Source organism: Prionailurus viverrinus, chromosome D3 (assembly GCF_022837055.1).
Source record: "Prionailurus viverrinus isolate Anna chromosome D3, UM_Priviv_1.0, whole genome shotgun sequence".
Lineage (NCBI taxonomy): Eukaryota > Metazoa > Chordata > Mammalia > Carnivora > Felidae > Prionailurus > Prionailurus viverrinus.
In genome coordinates, this window is record NC_062572.1 from 11,355,776 (window position 1) to 11,376,173 (window position 20,398).

Genomic DNA, 20,398 nt, shown 5'->3' on the forward strand with positions numbered 1-20,398 from the left:
TGGGGGCAGGGGGCGGGAGGGGAGATACCAGGCAACAAACACCAGGGACCTCAGTAGCCTCTCCTCTGTCAGGGGAGGGAGGGCCGCCGTCTGGGCCTCGGGCGGAACCCGCAGAGGAGGTCCAGGCCTCTCCTCTCCAGCGATGCCGTTATCAGAACCCGGAGAGGGAATCTGAATAAAGACGAGCCAGAGAGAGAGCGATCCGGCCCCCACCGCGGTTTCCAGGCGACACACAGGCTGTCGTGGCTGTTGTCATACAAACCCTTTCCCCGGAAGACGGCGGGTCCCACGGGGAGAAGGGGTGAGGCGGAATATTTTATCAGCCATGTACATATGTAACCAGAAATGGGGCTGAAAAGCAAAACCTCGTTTCCCTGAATAGGGGGAAGGGAGGAGGGGTGGAGAGGGGCTGGCGGAGGTGGCTGGAAGGGACTTATCTCTACGAGGTCAACGGCGAGAACACGACTGTGACCATGGTTCTCGCCCTCCGAGTTGTCAACGAGCAAAATGTCCACGCGGAGGGCTGTTCTGGGGACGAAGTTCAAAAGGCATCTTGTTTTCGCATTTAGAAATAGGAATCCAATATACATATAAAAGGTGAAGGGAGAAAAGGAGTAAGAAGTATTTGAGAACCGTGCAGGAACGAGCCAGATTTCTCGCTCATGGGCCACCTTCCAGTCGTGGTTCGAAGACAGTTTTGCTTCTGTGGGCAACGGGTCCTAAGTCCCGGCTTCCCGTGCATTGCATTTCCGGGATCAGCCTGCAGCATGGGGCCGGGGTGGCGGGGGGTGGGGGGAGGCTGTGTCCGTGTGGTGCTGGGACAGAGAGAGTCCGGCTTCCCCCTCCGGTCTATCCAGGTATGCCGAGTGGAAGGCGCGGTCTGTCCTCTGCTCCGAAAAAGGCAGCCGTCTCTTCTCTGCCCTGGTGAGCTCCATCATCCGAGGATCTAAAGAATGAGGTTAAAAATAATAATAATAATAATCGTGGGGCGAGACACCTGCTTTGCCCAGGACCGGGCGTGAAAGCGACCAACCTCGCCAACACCCACCGGCCCTCTTGCCCGGGGAAAGCGCCCGCCCGCAAGGTATGGTGAAGGATGCTCTGTCGCGCCAGGCGGGGAGGTCTGGGCAGGGGGGTGGGGAGAAGGAAGACCCCCATGTTGTCCAGAGACCGGCCCGTGCGCGCCTCTCCGAGGAAGAGAACGTGGACGGCACACCCTCTGGCCGCAGCTCACCCGAAAGTTTGTGAGGTCAGCAAAGTTAACGCGGAGACGGATGGAGACAGGGAGAGGAGAGAAGAGGGAAGCGAGGGGGAGAGAGGGGTGAGAAATGCAAGAACCCATCTGGGCAATGCATCACATTGAAATTGCCCCGCATTAAAAATTCACCAGCCAGTGAATTTTCAAGGGATTTGTAGTAATTAGATGACAAAATGCTGGCAAATCTCAGGCTTGCCAAAGATGTTACTCAGGGGTCAAAGACTCGACACTTTCGGCTGGGTAATTTGTAAGTGTCAATCACTCCCAGCCATCAGAGAGCAGGCAGGATCTAACGGCTGCATTCTAACTAAGGCGAGACGAGCCTTCAGCCGGCCGTCCGCCAGCAAACCCCCAGACCCCGCGGCCGCCACCCGCCTGGGGCCCCAGAGCCACACCGGCCAACCCAACTCTCCAAGTTCTCGTTTGATTTTATTCCCCTTTATCCTCCTCGGACGTCCCTCCTTTAAGGCGGAGAAAATGTCCTGTGGCCAGAGCCTCTGGAAGTTGAGAGCTCTGCACTGGGGCATTGGGGGGGGGGGGGCGGGGGGACACCCAGCCCCGGGGCCTCAGTTTTCTCCTCTGTCAAAGGGGAAAGAAGAGTCACCTCGCAGGGGCATTCTGACTGAACCAGGAAGCTCTCTGCCGACCTGACAGAGTCAGTAGCTCAGGATCGACGCGCCCTTGCCCCCGGAGCTGTTCTGGGCTCGGGGGACTCAGCAGGGACCAATAACACGCCTGCCCTCGTGGAAATTTCTAGCTGGGGGCAGCAGGAGGAACGGACAACAAAGGAACAGCAACTATGTCAGAGAGGGGCAAATGCGCGGAAGAAAATGAAACCGAGTTGGGGGGTAAAGTATTTTGTACCCAGGGGGAGGGTCACATTAGATGAGGTCACATCTGAGGAGAAACCAGGAGATAACAATAGAGGACGCGTAAGGATGAGCCCTGAGCCGGAGGGGATTCTCACGGAGGCTGGAGACGGTCGGACAACGGTGGGCAGGGGTCCGGTGGGGCTTGGCCTTGGCCCTTGAGGCCTTGGATGCTTTGAGGCCCCACGAGACGGGACTCCGGGCGGCCCGGCCTGGAAGGCCGCGCCTCAGATCTGACCCGAGTCCTAACGGGGGAGAAACAGCCATGGGAGGGCCTGCGGGGCTGGGCCTACAGCCGCCAGACGGCCTCATTCCACCTGCCCGCACTGAATTAGAGCGAGGGGCCAGGCGGGCCAGTGGCTGCTTGGAGCCCAGGCCGGATAGGCTTCCGAAAGAATGGGCACGACGGGGTCTTCTCTCTCGCTGCCTCGGCCCATCGGGGTGGCTTCTGCAGAAAGCGTTGGCTTTGCATTCAGACCCCGGGCCTCGAAGCCTCACTCTGCTGTTTCCGGACCGCACAACCGTGGACAAGCCGCCACACCTCTCTGAGCCTTAGGTTCTGCACACGAGCCCTCGCTCACACGGTCAGGGAGGGCCTTTGGTAAGAAGCATCCGGCTCCGGGGAAGTTCTCCATAGAAGCATTTCTAACGCACACAGCGCCTATCGGTGAAAGATGATCGGACTCCGGGGGGGCGTGTCCGAGGATCCTACACAGCGAAAGCGGCTGACCCCCTTTAGGGAGACGAACCGAAGGCCAACCTCTGCTTCCAAAGACGAGGAGCCAGAACAGGTTGTCTCCGTGCAGTCTGCTGCCCGGTTTGCCAACGTCCAGATGCAAACCGGGCGGGATCTAAATGCTGGGCCTATTTATGTATTTGCTAAAGACTCCCGCCGGGTCCGGGGCTCGCATTTCTCACTCACTTTCTCCCTCGGGCTCTTTCTGGGTATTCGGTGGTGGAGGGGGGGGGGGGAAGGGCACGGTGTTGGGACCCCTCAGCCGCCTCCCTCCCCGGGCCTGGGTCTCCAGCCGGCCAGCCTTCGCTGCAGGTGAAACCGCTCAAGGGGAAAATGAGAAACTCCGCGGCGTTTCGGGGGAGGTGGAGGGCCGCGCTGGCCAACCCTCACTGCCGCGCCCCACCCCCTCCATCTCAGAGGCATGGCGGAGCCCTTAAGGCGTGAACGACGGTCATCAGTTGGTGGCAAGGCGGCTCATCCATTCCCCACGAGGGCGTGTGATTCTCCTGGAGGATCAACGAGAGCAGGAGCCATACCCACCATCACTGTGGCTGTTGTTTACTGAGCACTTACTACGTGTGAGGCGCTGGGCACGAGCCGGTGTGCTGGGGAGGACGGCCTAGAGGAGGTGTCCTGGCCGCTGCCGGGTGCACAGACGCAGCGCTGGCGACTGCCACACTGCCCTCCCAGGGCTGAGGCTGAGCTCCCGATGACCACAGAGCCGCGTGTCCACGGCTGTCCCGTCCGTCCACACACACAACCACGGGGACACGCACCTGTGTCCCCTCAGACGCCAGGGCAAAGCACCTAACCTCTCGCTCCCAGGACGCACGGGCACGTCAGTGTTCTGTCTGCCATGGCTGGCCCGTCCGCCCCCTGCCTCGCCTGTGGGCTCTGCAGGGCAGGGGCTGGGTCTGCCCTCCTCCCCGTGGACCCCAGGGCCTGGCCCAGGGAAGGTGCTCGTGTCTTGTGAATGAACAAATGCGCTGGGCTCAAAGGCAGGGAGACCAGACCGGCTTCTTTCTTCCGAGCTGAGTGACTTTGGAGGGCGGTGGGGGGGGGGGGGGGGTCCCGGGCACAGCCCTGAGCCTCTATTTGCTCAACTGCAGAATGGGGAGAAACCGCAGGTTGCAGGAGTCGCTGGGCTGCGGTGAGGACTCCGTAACCGATCGTTCAGCTTTTTTATCGTGAAATCCCCGGGGCCGAGGACTTAGCGCTCAAAGGAAGATGGCCGAGGCACTAGGGCTCAGAGCGGAGCCCCGAGAATCTGTCGACGGTGTGTCCGGAGGCCTGCAGGAGCTTCTAATGTGGGCCCCGAACTTCTCAAGCCCCGAGTCCGGGTCGACCACAGTCCCCGACAGAACTGCCTTTCCCTCTGGAGACAGAACACCATTCCTGCCGGGACTCAGGGGACTGGTGTTACTTCTGCACCGACTGAGGATGGTCTGGGAGGGCGGACTCGGCTGTCCCAGCAAGGGGGGCCATGGCACCACGGCGGCTCACCAGGCCAGGCAAGGACGCGGGGCAGGTGCACCGTACAGGCCCCCACAAGCCCCGTTAAGAATCTAAACGCTCCCCCTGGTGCGCGAGGGAGAGGGGCAGCAGGAACGGGCTCAGAGCCTTTTGCGGTCGACGCAGGGCCGTGAGTCCGCATTTGGGAGACGATGACGGGCAGACGGAGACCTGGCAGGCAGGCTGCGTGGCGCACAGTCTGGAGGTGAAGAGGTGAAGAGCACACGCCAACTCCGGCTTGGCCGCGGGGCTGTGTGGTCTCGGGCGAAGCACCTAACCTCTCTGAGTTTCCGCTTCCTCACTGCAGATCAGGACGGCAGAAGCGGTGCCCGTCTAGCGGGCTGGTGGGTGAACTGAGCCATCTGTGCTTAGGGCAGCAATGATGACGGCCTCTTATCAGGACGGTGGAGAAAACCGGAACGAGGGAGGCCGAGGGGGGGAGGTGACCCTCACTCGACGTCCACGGTGTGCCAGGGGCTTTACACATCCCTTTTGGTCCACAGGCCCCGCTGCAGTGGGGCCACAGCTTAGCGAGTCCTCTGAGGTGGGTGCTCTCATCCCATTTAAAGGAGACTGAGGCACAGAAAGGCCAGGTGACTTGGTCCCAGGGCCACAGAGCTTGTAACAGTACGGCTGGATCTCACGCCGGAGTGCGGCCTGTTCCCGTGGCTGTCCTTAACCCCGATTCCCCGACCTCGGGCTGCGGGGCGCACGCAGGAGATGGGTACCCACGCAAGTGCTCAGAAGGGGACTGGGCTCCACCCGGGACTCCGGGTGCTGCTCTCCAGGACCAGGAGGGCCGCGGTCCCCCTGGGACGTGCTGCCCCTGGCCTCCTGTCTCGGCTGGGGGTGCCGGCTGGACCCCACGGCTGCCCAGTACCCAGCGGGATGGATGGGAACCTGCGGGGGCCCCACACCCCGGATGCCGGCGACACACAGGTGGGCTGTGGCATCCCTGAAGGGCGGCCTCGCCTCCCCCTGCTTCCCCAGAGCCTGCTCCCCGCACCCCCGGGGGCGCTGGCTGCTGCCCGTGCGGGACGCCTGCTCCCCGAGAGCGCTAGGGGCCTCAGGCCACCCTGCCGCCCGCGGCTCCAATGTCAGGCTTTCCAATTCCGGTCACATCGCGCCCACACCTGCCTGCCGCTGCCACTCTCCTTTCCCGGACCCAGTTTGGGGTGAAAGCCTTCCTTATTAGTCAATCTGGATCCCACTTACTGTGAATTACCAGGCCTGATTGATATTCATGAGTGGATGCATCTGAAACCTCAGCCGGCTGTCACGTGACTCCCCGCCTTGGGGGCCGCGGGGACCTGAGCAGCCCTGACACGCGGTGGCGGCCCCCAGCCGGGGACAGCACAGTGCCCTGGGAGTGGCCCCTGGCTGACAGAGGTCCACCCCTCCCCCACCCGCCTCCGACAGTGGTGGCGGGGCCCGGAAGGTGCCAGCGGGGCTTTCCAGTCTGGACGGGTTCTGGGGGCTGGGGTGGGAGGGGGCCGGCGGCCAGGCTCCAAGCCCCCACCACAGCAGCCTCGCACAGGCCGTGCCCCACTCCCCTCTTCCCCTTTGCTTGGCTGCCTCCCGCCCCCCCTGCGGGTGGGACCCCACTTCTCAGAAGTCCCTTCCCAGCACCCACATCTGCACGAGACCCCCGTTACTGTCCTCACGGTGCACCCAACAGTCCCCGCACACACACTGCAAAGCACCCCAGACTACCTGGCGTTTCTGGAGCTGGGGGCAGAGCCGCAGTGCGTTTCCCAGGGAACAGGCCTTGGGCTGCGGCTTGGCACCCACCCTCCGGGGCCCTGGGACCCCCGGGGAGGGACGGTCTTTTCTATTTTCAGAGGAAGCAGACGCAGAGGTTCGAGACCGGGAAAGCAGAATCCGGGCTGGGTGATTCTCCAGCCTGTGCTTCTGGGCCCTTCACCTCTCACCCCCCAAGGGCTTGGGTTTCTGGCAAGTACCCTCCTCTGGAGGGTCCAGTGGCTTTCGCTCCAGAAGCCAAGACTCCCAGGCAAGACGCAGTTGAAAGTAAATACTTGACAGTCAACTCAGAGAAGGTAAAAATGCCGACAGTCCTCTCCTCCCTCGTTCTGGAAACAGCTTTGCTGAGTGGAGGCTGAACGGATGGGGCTGGGACTTTTCGGATGCTAACGAGTCCAAGCACGGGCTCCAAGCAGGACCCAGGAGGACCTGCTTTCCGGTCCGCCCAGAACCGGGGCCACACCACCCGGGGGGAGAGGCGGGAGGTGCTGATGTCCCTGATTTGGGGCCAGGCGGCCAGAGCAGGGGGCTGGGGATGGCAGAGGAGCCGCGACACAGAGAAAGGAGGCTAACTCCCAATCTCCGGTTTCTGCATCCTAACGCTTCCAGAGAAAGTGGGGTTCGGAACGACGGGAGTCTTGGGAACCAGAATGGACCAGATCAGGCTCCCAAGAACCCCGGGGTACCTTCTGAAGGGAGGCTGAGGACTGTCTCCGGGCCAAGCTGAGCAGGCGGAACCGGGGAACGCGGGCCCGCTGAGGGCGCCCTGCACGGAGGGGAGGGGGCTGGTGGGCTTTGAGGAGGATCAGGGTTGAGGCTGCCTGGCTGGAGGGCACCTGCTGGTGGCCCGCCTGGCTGTGACGACGAAGCAGGCTAGACCAGAGCGTGCAGGGAAGGTAAGAACACAGAACCTTCCAGCAGGAGCGGAGGAACTCGATGGTCCACTCACCCGGGGGTTTGGTGAGTGCCATCTGGGTCCCCCGGCGACGTGAGAAGACAGGCTCCTGCACAACCGGGATTTCCCTGGTTTTGGCCACAGAGACTCTGAACGGCCTGTTCAAGAGGCCAGACCAGGGCCGGCTTGGATCCCTGGGAATCCTCAGCAGGTGCCTCTCCTGCTGGCCACTACTGGGTACAAGGCCAGGTCCCTGCCCTGAAAGGGCGTCTGGGTGGTGACAGACTAGCAGTGACAAACCCACGGAGGCCCCCCGGGAGAGCCCCGGAGCCGGGATGGGGGTGAAAAGGAGGGAGGCCGCCCCACTCATCTAGGTGGTAGACGGTGCCCAAGGAAGGGTGTGGGGGGGAGGGACTGCATCCAAGCCCCGACTTTCCACCACCTGCCGCCCTACCCCACGTCCATGCCTCTTGGGAGTCCCCTCCCTTGAGGACTCTGTCACGTGACTTGCTGTGGCCAGTGGGGCAGCTGCAAACACGTCTTCACGCGGAAGCGACACCCATGGGTCTCTCTGGGGATCTGCGCTGACAACTGGTGCTTGGGTCTGAGATCGCAGGGGCTTCCTGCACTCGCTCCCCTGCTCCTGGAACACGAGGACGCCGCGCCTTCGTGGAGCATCCGGCTCCCACGTGGCCCTGCTCCGGCCAGAAGCGCCGAGAGACCGCCCGGGCTGTGGATGCTGTCTGGGCTGGCCTCTCCCTGTCTCTCGGTCCTGCAGCCTGGTCCTGCCATAGTGGGAAGTGACATGCCGGAAGCCGGAGGGGGTTAAGGGCTCTGGCCCCAACCCGTTCAGCGCCACGTCCTAGCCCTGAGAACCGTGAACAGAAGCAGTGATGTTGGCTGCCGTGCACGTGGCTCCCGGCGTATCCAGCTTCCGCCCTTCTTCCGCAAAGCCAAGGGGACGACGAGACGACGGCCCAGACGGTGCCACGGCCGCCACGGCACGCGCCTGGCAAGCGGCCTGCCTCCATCTGGCACCTTCCGGGAATACTCGCCACTTCGCTTCCCCAAGCCTCAGTTTCCCCACTGGTGCAACGAAGGCGACAAGTCTCCGCCTTGTGACTCGGCCGAGCTGGTGGCTGCGAGGGCTTTGCCCACTGCAGGGTGGCACGCGGGCATCAGAGGAGGCAGCGGTATATCATCGCCTGGAATCTTCTCGGGGACCAGGAGACGGGAGGGCTCCTGACAGCTCCTGGGGAAGGCAGAAGCAGCTGCCGCCCGGAAATCTGCAGAAAAATGCCTGCTGTTGGCCTGAGCCCAAGGACGGGGCGCTGAGGCCCCAGCGGATCGTTTTCATGAAAGCTGCAATTAAGGGGAAGTGGGGTTTATTAAGGAAGCTGGAGGGGACGGAGCCCTGGCTTCTGGCGAGGCTCTAATTAGATCGCAGAGCCCCTCTTGTTTCGCCGCTGAGCCGGAGCGCTCGGCCTCCTGGGTGGTGGGTGGTGGGGTGACACAGGGGACTCTCCTTGATGCTGGGGGGGACGGGTGACGGCAGTGATTTCTTCTGCAGCGCTCAGCGCGTGGGGGGCGCCGGTCTCAGCCCTCGGCGCGTCTGTGCTCGTGAAACCGTCACGGCCCCAGTGAGTTGGTTCCGCCGTTGCTCTTGGGTCACAGGTGAGGACACTGAGGCGGAGAGAGGCCAAGGAGCCGGCCCAAGGTCATGCTGCGGGTGAGGGGCAGAGCCGGGATCTGGGCCCAGACGGCCCGGCTCTGGTCTGTGCCCGGGCCGCGTGGTGCAGCGGGCAGCGCACAAGATGGGGAGTCCCTCAGGTGTGGCCTTGGAGCAGCCACTGGCCCTCTCTGGGCTGCAAAATGACAGGGGCTGGCTTTCGATCGGGACTCGGCAACCTTGATGCGAAGGGTCAGACGGGGAATATTTTCGGCTTGGCAGGCGATACTGCCTCTGTTGCAATTATTCAACAGTATGTAAACCCACGGGCGTGGCTGTGTGCCAATAAAACTTTATGCAAACAGGCAGGGGCGGCGGGATCTGGCCCCTGGGCAGCAGTTTGCTAACCCCCCCCCCCCCCCCCCCCCCCCCCCCGCTTCCCACCATTCACGGCTCTTCGTTACCACTTCCGTGTTACTGTCTTCACGGTCTTAATAATTCTCTTTAGACGGAGAGTTTTGTTTTGTTTTGTTTTGTTTTGACCTCCTCCTGGAGCTCGGTGAAATCACAGGTTCGACGAGCTATCTGTGCATTTGTATTTGCAACATACACGTGAAAATAAACACACACGTTAAGAGTCTGCCCCGAATCTTGTGAACCGCTGCAGGCTGCACGCGATGCTCTGTTGAGTCCTGTTTTCGTGTTACCTCGGTTCTTTGCACCGCTGGGGTGTCGAGGCAAAGGACGACTATGTGGGGGGGGGGCCCGGCCTCACACCCCGACTTTGAACAGAGTGGTTCTGCTCTGTTTTCTACACCGGGGTTCCGCAGGACACTTTTGTTTGGGCAAGAGGGTCCTGTGGCCAAGAGAGTTTGGAGCGGTCTAGGGCTGGCTTAAAAATGAACTCGGAAGTTCTCAGCTTCGAGCGAGGATTTACTGGCTCTCCCTTCAGGGGCCCATGAGTCCCCCACACTGCTTCTTAGATTTCTTCAAGAAACGCAGATGGTTTCCCATTATGCCTTTGGTCCGGCCCTCTCCTGTGAACTTGAGACATGTCTGCCAAGAAGCTCTTTGTCTCCACCTGACGGCTAATGGTCATCTCCAGCGTAATGTGCATTTAAACCCCCAACTCCGGGTGTCCCCCCTGCCAGCTCCGGCAGCAACCGGCCTCAGCACATGCTCGCTTCTTTCTTCCCACCGTGCAGGCCCAAACCTTGGCCTTGCACACCTCAGAGTGTGTCCCATGGGCTGCACCTTCAGCACATCTAGGACCTGGCCGCCTGTCACCTCCTCTGAGGGTCTCAGTCATCCCCCCTGCCCCTAGATAACACATGTCACGCCCTCCCCCCTCCCTGGGCTCCGTCCACATGCCTCGCCCTCAGGGAGCTCCCCCGTCGGCCCTTCTGGACACCCTGTACAGACGGCGGCCCCAGCGGCCCTACAAGGAGCCGACTGCTGGCTGCCTGGCTCCTCACCTCCTGCCGTCAGCTCCCCGGGACCGGGAGCATCATCTGCCGAGCTCACTCCTGGTCCCCAGTGCCCACGGCCCGGCCTCGTGCACAGGAGGCTCCACAAACACGTTGGACACACACAGCAAGGTGTTTTATTTTCAAACCTCAGCTTCGGCTTCGCAGCTCTATTAGCTCCCGGGGATGAGGACAAGGGCTCAGACCACCCTTCAGGGAGCCTCGGGGCTGCTTCTGTCACCCCCACTCTCCGCCCGGGGGGCCCTAGGATGGCGCCTGGCGCTGGCCACAGCCCTTCTGAGCCACATGTGCCCGGGACTGATGGCATCTGAGGATACTGCAAACACGCGCACGCCGAAAAGCACGCTAGGGATCCGTGGCAAGTACGTGCTGGATGGGAAAAGCCTGATCGGGGGGAAAAAGACAGGATGCCTTTTGTTGCAGCTGCCCTGAGTTAGAGATCCAGACCCAGCACACAGGGGGCCTTCCCTCCGGAGCCCCAGACTCGCCTGTAAACTGGGGACACTGTGGCCAACCGCCCTACGGCTGAGAGAGGGAGAGAGGCTCTCTCTCACGCTTCCTGCGCGGCATGGTGCTGGGCATGAGCCCTCCGCATGGTGTCACCTGGGGAAAGCCGCTTGCCTCTCCGAGGCTCTGTTTCCACCATGAACCCACCTCCCACAGCTGCCGGGAGGTTCAAGTGGGGAGCATTCGGTCCGTCAACTATCGCCACCCCCCACCCCTGCCCGCACCAGGCAGGGGAAGCAGGGTGCAAAAACGTGGCTCCTACCCTCCGGGGGTGGTGGTGGGGGAGCACACACAGGAAACCACAACACAGACGACCTGTGACATTTGGGTGTGGCTGGACCTTCGGAGTCGGGGGGGGGGGGGGGGGGGCTGGGCTTGCACAAGTCACTGCTGGCAAGATGCCCGTTTCAATGGCTGGGGCAATATGGGAGAATGTTATGAAGCAAGTATTCCTCTCATCTTTTATTAGTAGTATTTCCGGAAAAAAAAAAAAAAGCGTGCCACCTAGTCTTAGTGAGGCTCCGGGGAAACAGAAGTGGGGCGGGGGCGGCGGGGGGGGGAGGGACCCAGGAGCGGCTGTCGCGCAGGAGGGGGAGAACGTGTTCCATTTCTGCAAGGTGCACCAAAGGGTTAAAGTCATTTTCATTAAAATTTAAATTTCAGCAGGCGTTCACTCTCCCTTCCCCATCCTTTGAACGTTTGACTGGCAACCATTTCATATTTCAATCTCGGCAGAACAAATTGAATTAGATGTTGAAGCCGAGCTCGGTGCTGTTCACCAAAGCCTGCATGCTCGGCTTGCGCTAATCCTTCCTAGACGCCGCGGAGCACAGGCACACCGGCCCGGCCACAAAAGACAAGCCGAGGAGGCAGCAAAGGAGGAGGAGGAAACACGGGCGGGCGAGGGCCGCTGGAACCTGTCCTCGGCCTGACACGTGGGTCTTCAAGCCCAGGAGACAGAAGCTCATGTGGCCGTTCTGGCCTTGAATCCCGGGTGCCCAGCACACGGGGCCCCTGCTAAGTGTCTGATGAATGAATGAATGAATGAATGAACGGACGAATAGGTGAGGCGTACTGGCTGACTCTGTGGCAGGCTCTGCCTCTGGCTGGTGCCCCTTCCCGCCCCATGTGGAGTGATGGTGGCTGCCCGGCCCCCTCCCAGAGTCCAGATGCTTCCGTGGGATCCCGGGTTCACTCGGGTCCGTGACCGTCTACACCAGCCCCTGACTGGCGTGCCCCTGACCGGCGTGCAAACCGGCCAGAAGACGCCGGCTCAAGTTTCCCGGGAGGGAGGCAGACCTGAGGGCTTGCCCAGCGACCTTTGCCGGGTGGGCACCGACAGGACCCTTTCCTTACGCAGCCAAGTGGGTGGACGGGTCTAGGAGTGCTGGCCCAGGGGCCCGAATCCGGCTCTCAGAACGGCCGGTTCTACTGTGACAGTGGCATCCCTGCCCGCGGGTGGGCCCGGGATCACAAGCGTTAGGAGCAAACCCAGCCATACCACGGCCTGGGGAGGGGTCCACCTGTTTTCCAACCGCACACCCAGGCAACCACTGGCTCATCTGGGGTCTGGCTGTGTGCCAGCAGCTGAACCATGTGCTTGCTCGGCCCGCTTTGGGGCCTGTGGGCAGAGGGCACCCTCTCTGGGCCACCTTCCCGCGCGTATGGACTCCCCATCCTGCCCCATGCCTCCGATGTGGGCCCAGCAGGCCTGCCGGGCACGCGCTGGAGCCTGGCATCCTTGGGCATTCGTGGGCAGAGTGCCCCAAGCTTCCCTCGTTGTGAAATTCGGACAGCAGTCGTGAGAACTACCCCTTATCTAGCACCCCTGCGGCATGCAACGGTCTTAAGTGTTCCCCAGCCGGGGTCTTTCAATGTTCAAAACGCTTCCACGAGGCAAGAAGTCTTCTCCGACTGGTTTTAAAGGCACGGACGTGGAAGGAGGAGACAGCTGCACGGCGGCAGGGGTGCAGCGGGGGTCCCGCCCAGGCCTTCCTGGGACCAGGGCCTGTGGGTCCTGCTCTCACTCCCCTCTGGGAGACCCCCGTCTAACTCCCACCCTCCCCCCGCAGGAGGGAGCCGGGCCCCTCCTCACCCCTCCAGAGCTGTCTTTACGGCCCCTCCCCGCACCCCTGCCTCCCACTCCGAGCCAGGCCCCACATTCCAACACTTGGTCCTACCCTCGAGGGTTCCCCGGGGCCTCATGCCCTTGCTGACCCCCCACGGCTCCTGCACAACTCCTGCCCTCCCACCCCGGCTTCCCTCTGGGCCCCCTCCCTGCCGTGCCTGTAGGGCGGGTCCACCGAGGGGGGACTTCAGGCAGAGCCAGAGGCCAATGGGTGACAATGCCTCCACGTGGAGGGCCCCAGGGACTGGGAGGAATACCCTGGCTTCTCTCTCCTATGAGCCCCCAGAGCCTGAAGGCGCCCACCCCCGACCAAACCCTGCTGCCAGGCTGTTGCCAGGGGAGGCTGGGAAACACGACCTGCGGGGCTTGGGCCCCGGGAGTCCCAGCAGGCGTGCGGTGGGTGTGTCGTGTGTAGACGTGGGGCACACAGGCAGGGCTCTAGCTCCTGACTCTGCTAACGGCCGTCTGCACAGGCCTTGAGGTCAGGACCCCCCTCTGACCCTGCGGTCCCCGGCCCCACATCACCTCCCCTCTCCGGGTGCCTGCTCCGGTCCAGCCTCCAGCACGGCCCTCTTCCTGGCTCCCCCTGACCATCCGGGGGTCAAAGACCCCCTTGAGAAACGGGTGAGTCTGCACATACATCGGGAGGCTCGCCGGGGCCGCACCCCTTCCTCAGCGGCCACCTCCGTGGTTTATTCCTGGCATTTCTTCTCTGGACCGAATGATGGCCCACTGTCACTTCTAAACCCTCCTCATAAGCTCCCCTGCGCCCCATGTTCCTGGTGACAACAGTGCCCGTCTGCCGGATGTCTGGGCCCCACAGTCAGGAGTCCCCACAGTTCACCCGGCACACTCTGGATGGATGCGTTTCTCCCAGGTACTCCCGGCGGCCCCTCCCCCGTGCCGGGCGAACTTGACCCAGCTTCGCTGGACGGTCATCTGGCCATGCTCCGCCTCCTTCCAGAATCGTAATAGACACGGCAGTTCCGATATAAGTTACACAGCGTTAGTAGCTCCTGACTGCTCAGGGCTGCAGTCATTTTCAATGGGGAAGGGACAGGGACGTCCGAGACAGGGACGTCCGCACGTGGCAGGGGTGGAGTGTGGCCCCTTTGGATAAAGCGGTCAGGACCAATCTCTGAGTGAGGAAGGAGAATTTAAACTAAGATCTCAAAGGGAAATAAAGAGAGACAGGAAAGATGCGGGGGAAGGGTGTCTGGGCAGGGGGAAGAGCAAGTGCAAAGGCCCTGGGGTGGGAGCATGCTGGAAAGGCCAGCATGCAGGAAGTGAGGGACAAGAGGCAGGGCCTTCTCGCCGGGCAAGGAACGTGACTTCGTTCCAAGTGTGTGGCGGGCCCTGACGGGTTTTAAGCTATGACTTGTATGATCTGGTTCACGGATCCAGCTGGACCCCCCTGGCTGCCTGTGGAGAATGCAGTGCCCCTGGGGAAGGGGAAGGGGGGAGATGAGGGTGGCATCCGCCATGGATGTCCTGGAGAGCCAGGTGTGGCATGAAGGAGGGGTGATGGGGCCCCCCGCGATCTCCAGGGGAGCCGAATCGACTGCTCTCATTTGCTTATGTGGCGGCTCCCTGTCTAGACAGTGAGCCCCTGTGGGGTTGGGGGGCAGAGAGGCCAGGCAGGGCAGTGAGAGGGAAGGGGACCCAGCGTCCCAGGCTGGTGTGAATGATAGCCCATGCTCGGCATGCAGCCCCAGGCTGCAGGACTTGGCCGGTCCTGCCCCGGGGATGTTCTGTTACCTTCATCCGAGTCACTTAAGTCTGTGCCAGCGACGCCTCCCGTGGGCCAGGCCCAGGGGGTCCGATGGCCTCCTATTTGGTGACATGCACTACCCCCCACCATCGGCCTGGCTCTGGCAGTGGGAGCACAAATCGTGTGTTCCGCCAGGGGGACCCACGTGCCGCTCAACGGGACAGGCAGTGGCGGGGGAATGGGGCGGGCCCGTCACCCCCAAGACCCACGGCACCCGGGGGGACTGGCCACCCGAGGGCCTGGCCGGGGTGAGGCTTAACACTGACCCTGCCGTACAGCCCCACCTGCACACTGTGGCCGCACCTGCTCTCTGCAGGACACTCCAGCATAAAGGCTGGCGACCAAGCTCCTCGGGGTTTGTGCCTTTTGCCTCCGTTGTCTCCCAGGGCTGGGCACCTGCCCCATGGGCTGAGCCTCACAGAGCGACCAGCGCCGTGGAGCTTCATTGGGGTTCCAGACGGCTCAGGCAAGCGGATGGAGACGGGAACCTCCCGTCTCCGGAAACGCACAGACCCGGTTTTCTGCAAAGTCGGAAGGTTCCTGGACGCGCACCTGGAGCCCTGGCCAGAGGTCCCAAATTAAGAACAGAAGTGCTGATGGGCATTTTCTCTGGGCTTTACTTGGGTTGACGGGGGCAGTCAAACACCAGGCTGGCACAATGTCACCTCCCTCGTACAGAAAGGGAAGCCGGGGGTCAGAAGGGACCTCCCTGGTCTGCGGCGGGGGCTGAGGAGGGCGAGGCTGGGATTCAGACCCAGAGCAGACCAGCTGTGGCTCTTTCCTCCCCACGGGGGAGGCCTTATTTCCAGGCTGGAGCAGGTGTGTGTGCACGGGCGCCCCAAGCCCGGGATAAGCCTTTCGACACCGCCTGCCGGGGCCGGGGCGCGTCTCACGGGGTCCCCTGCCTGTGAGCGGAGGGCGTCCGCCATCAGAGACACGGCTTAGGCGCAACTGGTGAGGCTGGTGGCTGGGCTTCGTGAGCAGCTCAGAGGCTCCCCAGCCCCGTGCTCGGTCGCTGGCGGTCCCAGGTGACCTTGGAGCAGGACGGAGGCCAAGTCCCCAGCCGGGAGCACTCCCGCGGAGGGCCGTGGGTGGGAACCCCCCGCTGACAGCCCCGCAGGGGAAGGCGAGAACAGGAGTTTCTGGGCTGGTCTCACGTGCTCAGCCCCGCGCCCGGGGGTTCTTCGTGGATTAAGGCGGCATTTTTTTCTCACTAAACCTGTACGAGGCGGGAACCCGTTTTCAAGGCAGAGGTTGGGACCAGGGAGGTTAGGTAACTGGGCCGGGGTCCCCAGCCTCTGCAGCGTGGAACGGGGGCCTCGTGCCCAGACGGCCCGGCTGCAGGGAGCTGCCCTCAACCCCGGTGCCACACTCGTTCCCCTGCAGCCGTGCGCCCCGGAGCGACCCCCCCGAGTCCCTCTGTGCCCCGACCCTCCAACCAGCAAGGTGGGGCCCTGTCTCCCCGTCTGGGAGCAGCGGACTGCCAGGCTTGGTGGGGGCCGGTTCGTTTTTGCTGCTCCCGGGTCCTGTGCTGGCACAAGAGGCTCCCTAACGCGGCCGCGCCTCGCCTGCCCGCGGCCCTTGGGTGCCGGGCATAGAGTGGGCACACAGTGGCCGCTGGAACCGGTCACCCTGGAGGCCGACTGGGGCCCAGGCTGCCCTGGCAGCGGCCTGAGGCCACTGTCCCCTCTGACCTTGGGCCGGGGCAGGGTGGGGGCTCTCTTTCCCCGCCCACCCGCGCAGTGCTGCCCGCCCCCTCCCCAGCCCATGTGGCAGGAGCACAGAAGCCGGAGCGGCTGTCCCCAGTCCCCAGGGCCCTGGAGCCACGTACCCTCTCGGTGCCAGCTTGCAGCTGAAGGGTTTGCTCCTCACTGTCATTTTCACTGTCTTCCAGCTGCTCCAGGATCTCGTCCAACATCACAGACCGCTTTTTCTTCGGGGGCTCTGTGGGAGCCCAGATGGCAAGAGAGGAGGAAAGAACAACCGAGAGGGTTGGGAGGCGGGAAGAGAGAGCCGGCAGGAAGGGAGAGGGAAAGGGGTGAGCAAAATGGAGGGCGGGGAGGCGAGAGGGGAGAGAAGGCACGGAGAGGGAGGGGGCACGAGGGACGGGAAGCCAACGGGGAACAGAAAACATGGGAGAGAGAAACAGTGAGGGTTAGTCTCCCGCTTCACCACGGGGCTGCCTTCCCCCCAACCCCAGCCACTCCCCTGTTCTGCCCGCCACCCCCCTCCCTGTCTCCCACCCGCAGAGGAGAAGGGAGGGGAAGAGAAGGGAAGGGAGAAGAGAAGGCCCCCTCCCAGCAGCTCCGAGGTGAGCGGATCTCTGTCCGGCTTGCAGGGAGCAGGAAACCTTCGGAGAGGATGGGTCAAGTGAGGGCAATCGCTGGGGAAACAAACAGAAGCCGCGCAGGCTTTCTTGGAGACTGCAGGCTCCTAATGGCAGGGGAGGCGGCTGGCATCCAGCAGGTGCTCAATTAATGTCGGGTGGAATCATGCTCAAAGACGGCAGAGGAGGCGTGGAGGGAAGAACAGCGAGAGGCAGCTTTAGAGAGGAGGGGCGTTCTGACTTGGGCTTTGAAGGACACAGAGGAGGTTTCTGTGACGACAGGGGAAGGGGGTGCAGGTGCACAGCATGAACAACGGGACGGCGGGCTCAGCAATACCTATTCCCCCTGGGCCTCAGACGCTACTGAGCGCCCACTGGGTGCCTCAGCTCCACTCCTCTTAACAAGCCCACAGGCAGGTGTTATTATTGCCTCTTGCAGGTGAAGGGACAGAACCACAGGCAGGTGAGTCTCAGGTCCCTCAGACAAGGGGTGGAGGCAGGACTCGAACCCAAGCAACACCACAGCCACAGCCTTCCCACTTTTCACGGGAGTCTCCGGTGCTAGCCAGAGAATGCCAGGGAGACTGAGGGCGGCTTGGGGAAGGTGAGCTGGTCCCCTTGGCCCTCCTGGGAGGGACGGGGTGGTGGGGAGGGGGAAGACTGGGCTCAGGCCGGGCCTGCTGGCAGTCCCTCTTCCGGTCTAACCACTCGCTAACGGTCAGCCTCAGTCAAGGAAGGAGAACGTGGGCTCCTTCAGAGGCGGCTGCGGACGCCTCCTCCGCGAAGTCTTCTGCGGGGACAAACCCTTCGCCTCCGGGTCTGCAGAGCCCGGTCTGGCCCTTGGCCCAGACGCGAAGAGTCCTGGGCCTCTTGTAGAATGTTCTGGGTCAGTGACTTGGCGTTCCTGAGCCTATTTCTTCACCGTGTTCCTCCCCAGGTGACCGGGGGCACCGACCCCTCTGATCCTCTCCACGGCTACCTGCCTGATCCAAGCACTTTCACCTGAATCCCTGTTCCCGCCGCCCCACACCGTGGGGTCTGCCCTGCCCACAGCAGCCCGAGGGATCCTTCTAGCACAGGTGCTACCCCCGGTGGTCTCAGAGCTCCCACGGCTTTGCCCAGCAGGGAGCGGGAACTCTTGCGTCCCCTGGGTGGTGTTACTCGAGCTGGGCCCTCCGGGAGACCCCTGCCCCCGCACGACCCAGGTCGCCTGTGTTCAAGCCCCAGCTCCCATGCCCCCTTCTCAGAGGACCCCCAGCCCTGCCGCGTGACCCTTCTCACCACCGACACCACGGCGCACGTTTCTTTGTCTGGGAACAGAGCTGTCCTGTGGGTCGCTATGTCCCCTGGCTCAGCACACAGCCTGGAACTCGGTGTGTGCTCATTGATGTTTGCCCAGTGAGGGGATGAGCATGTTGAGCGGGAAGGAGGGACCGAGCGAGGCTTGAGGAAGTGGTGGGAGGCTGCCTGCCCCCCCCCCCCCCCCCCCCCCCCCCCGCCGCAGGAGCCCCCAGGCCTGGCAGCTGTATCCGTCATTGTTAGTCATGGAAAGGGAGAGGGGGCAGGACGGGCTGGGGGTAGGGGCGGCAGCCCCCGGGCTCAGACACACGCTTCTTCTCCCCGCTGCCTCCTTGACGCTCTCGGTTTCCTTATAATCGCCAGGCTCCGGAGGTGCACAATGGCCTCTGGAAATTGAATTTGTGGGCAGGTAATGGGAGCCGGAAAATAGAAGGGCAGGAAAATAGGGCCTGTGGGCCTGTCACTGACGCCCCCTGCTCGCTACTAACAGCGGGGGGTGTGAGCTCCCGGGATGGCGGTCGGGCTCCCGAGGGGCGGCCGTGGCGGTGGAGCCACGGTCCTCCCCTTCAGGGATCGTTCTGGCCTTCGCCGCAGCCCGACACAGGCCAAGGGAGCAGGCTTTTGCCTACGCGTCCTATGGCTCAAGCTCTCAACCAGTTCTGCGCCCCACGCGCCCCCCCCGCCCCGCCCCCGCCACCGTGTCGCCGTGTCTCTGGTCCGCAGGACGGCGGGAGCCTCCTCCGCCCTCCCTCCCCAGCCCAGGCTCCCAGGGGAGTCAGAACATGTCGCTCCTTTGTCTCAACCCTCCGTGGTGCCACCCCACCTGGGGCAAAGCTGTCAGGACAGCCTCTAAGCCACCCGAGTGGTCCCTGTCGCCTCTGTGAACTTGTAGTCACACTCTCCCCCTCACTCGCACGGAGACAGCCACCGGGGGACCCCTTCCCGGTTCCTGGCACCCCCCGTCGCCCCCCTCTCCCATGTCCGGACTCTGCACCTGCTATCCCCTCTGCCTGGAGTCCTCTTCTCCCAGGAAGCCACGGGGGGAGGAGGAACCTCACCTCTTGGGGGCTGGGGTCTCCCTGATGCTGTCTGAAGTCACAAGTCCCCCCCGGTGCCCCTGCCCTACCTCCCTGTTCGCTTGCCACCATGGCATTTAGCCCTGTGTTTTACTGTTCAGCTCGCTCTCTGCCTCTCTCACAGGAACGCTGCCTCTGGGAGGCTGGGGTTTTGTCTGCACCATCACTCTGTGCCCCCCAGTGCTTCCAACAGTGTGGGACACACAGTGGACGCTCGGAGAGTACTTGCTGAGTGCCTAAACGGACGGGTGGCAGGGACAGATGAGGGCGAAGAGGGCAGGCTGCTGAAGGACAAACCCAAGCAGGGTCGGGAACCGAAAGTGGCCTTGAACCACCTTCATTCACGTTTTGGTCCCCTGACAACACAGACCAGGGCAGCGCTGCCCTGGGCCGGGCGTGGGAGTGAACGGGACAGGCCCCGTCCAGTGTGTTCCTGGCCCACGGAGGGGAGATCGCGATGGAGCCAGACAGCTACAACCCAGGGCGGGATTAGTGCCGGGACGGGGAGGCCCTGCTCCAGTGTGGGCTATCAGGGCGGCTTCCTGGAGGAGGCGACAATGTAAGCATGGCCGGTGCTGACTCCCAGCTCCGGCCCTCTCCCGCCACTGTGCTAGTCTCACCACCAGCTGGCGGCTGTGCTCACGGCTTCATGGCCTCTCCCACCCCCTGAGCCAGTGGGCCCCTCCCAAGCCCAGCCCGGCCTCCCGGACACCAGCCACGCTCAGTCTGCTGGGGAGCAAACCAGTTCTTCCACGCCTTTGCCCGGAATGCCGGCCCTGCCCTCGGTCACCCTGCGCCTTCCTTGGAGTCACCTGGGCCCAGAGACCCTCTCCTCCCCTGCGGCCACTTGATGAGCGTCTAAGAGCCAAGCATCTGTGACGCAGCGGTAACAGATGAAAAGAACCCACGGCACCCAGCGCTGGCCTCTGATCCTATGTTTCCCCTCCTTGGCAGCGGGGCTCTCACCCCTCGGAGCCTCAGCTCCTCGTCCTGGGACAGGTGGCCAAATGGCCACATGATAGACTACTGCCACTCCTGCACCTCTCAGCACAGAGTGGCAGCTCGGGGGGCCTCTGCCGTCTGACCGGCCTCAGGCCTGCCCTG

The 20,398-nt window shown here is 63.0% G+C and overlaps 1 protein-coding gene across 4 annotated transcripts in view; it reads right to left on the minus strand.

Annotated features, from left to right (window-relative positions):
• Window positions 1-252: 252 nt before the first annotated feature.
• Window positions 253-20,398, minus strand: part of RBM19 (RNA binding motif protein 19) — a 142,335-nt gene continuing 122,189 nt past the window's right edge. For 2 of the 4 annotated variants that reach the window (XM_047827917.1, XM_047827916.1), the window contains exons 24-25: window positions 16,425-16,537; window positions 253-946 (exon numbers count right to left, since the gene is read on the minus strand). In XM_047827917.1, the coding sequence (XP_047683873.1) occupies window positions 935-946; window positions 16,425-16,537 (125 nt within the window). In that variant the 3' untranslated portion in view covers window positions 253-934. Of the gene's footprint in view, window positions 947-13,092; window positions 15,813-16,424; window positions 16,538-20,398 lie in introns of those variants that run through there. The other 2 variants (XM_047827918.1, XM_047827919.1) reach the window with 2 other exon arrangements.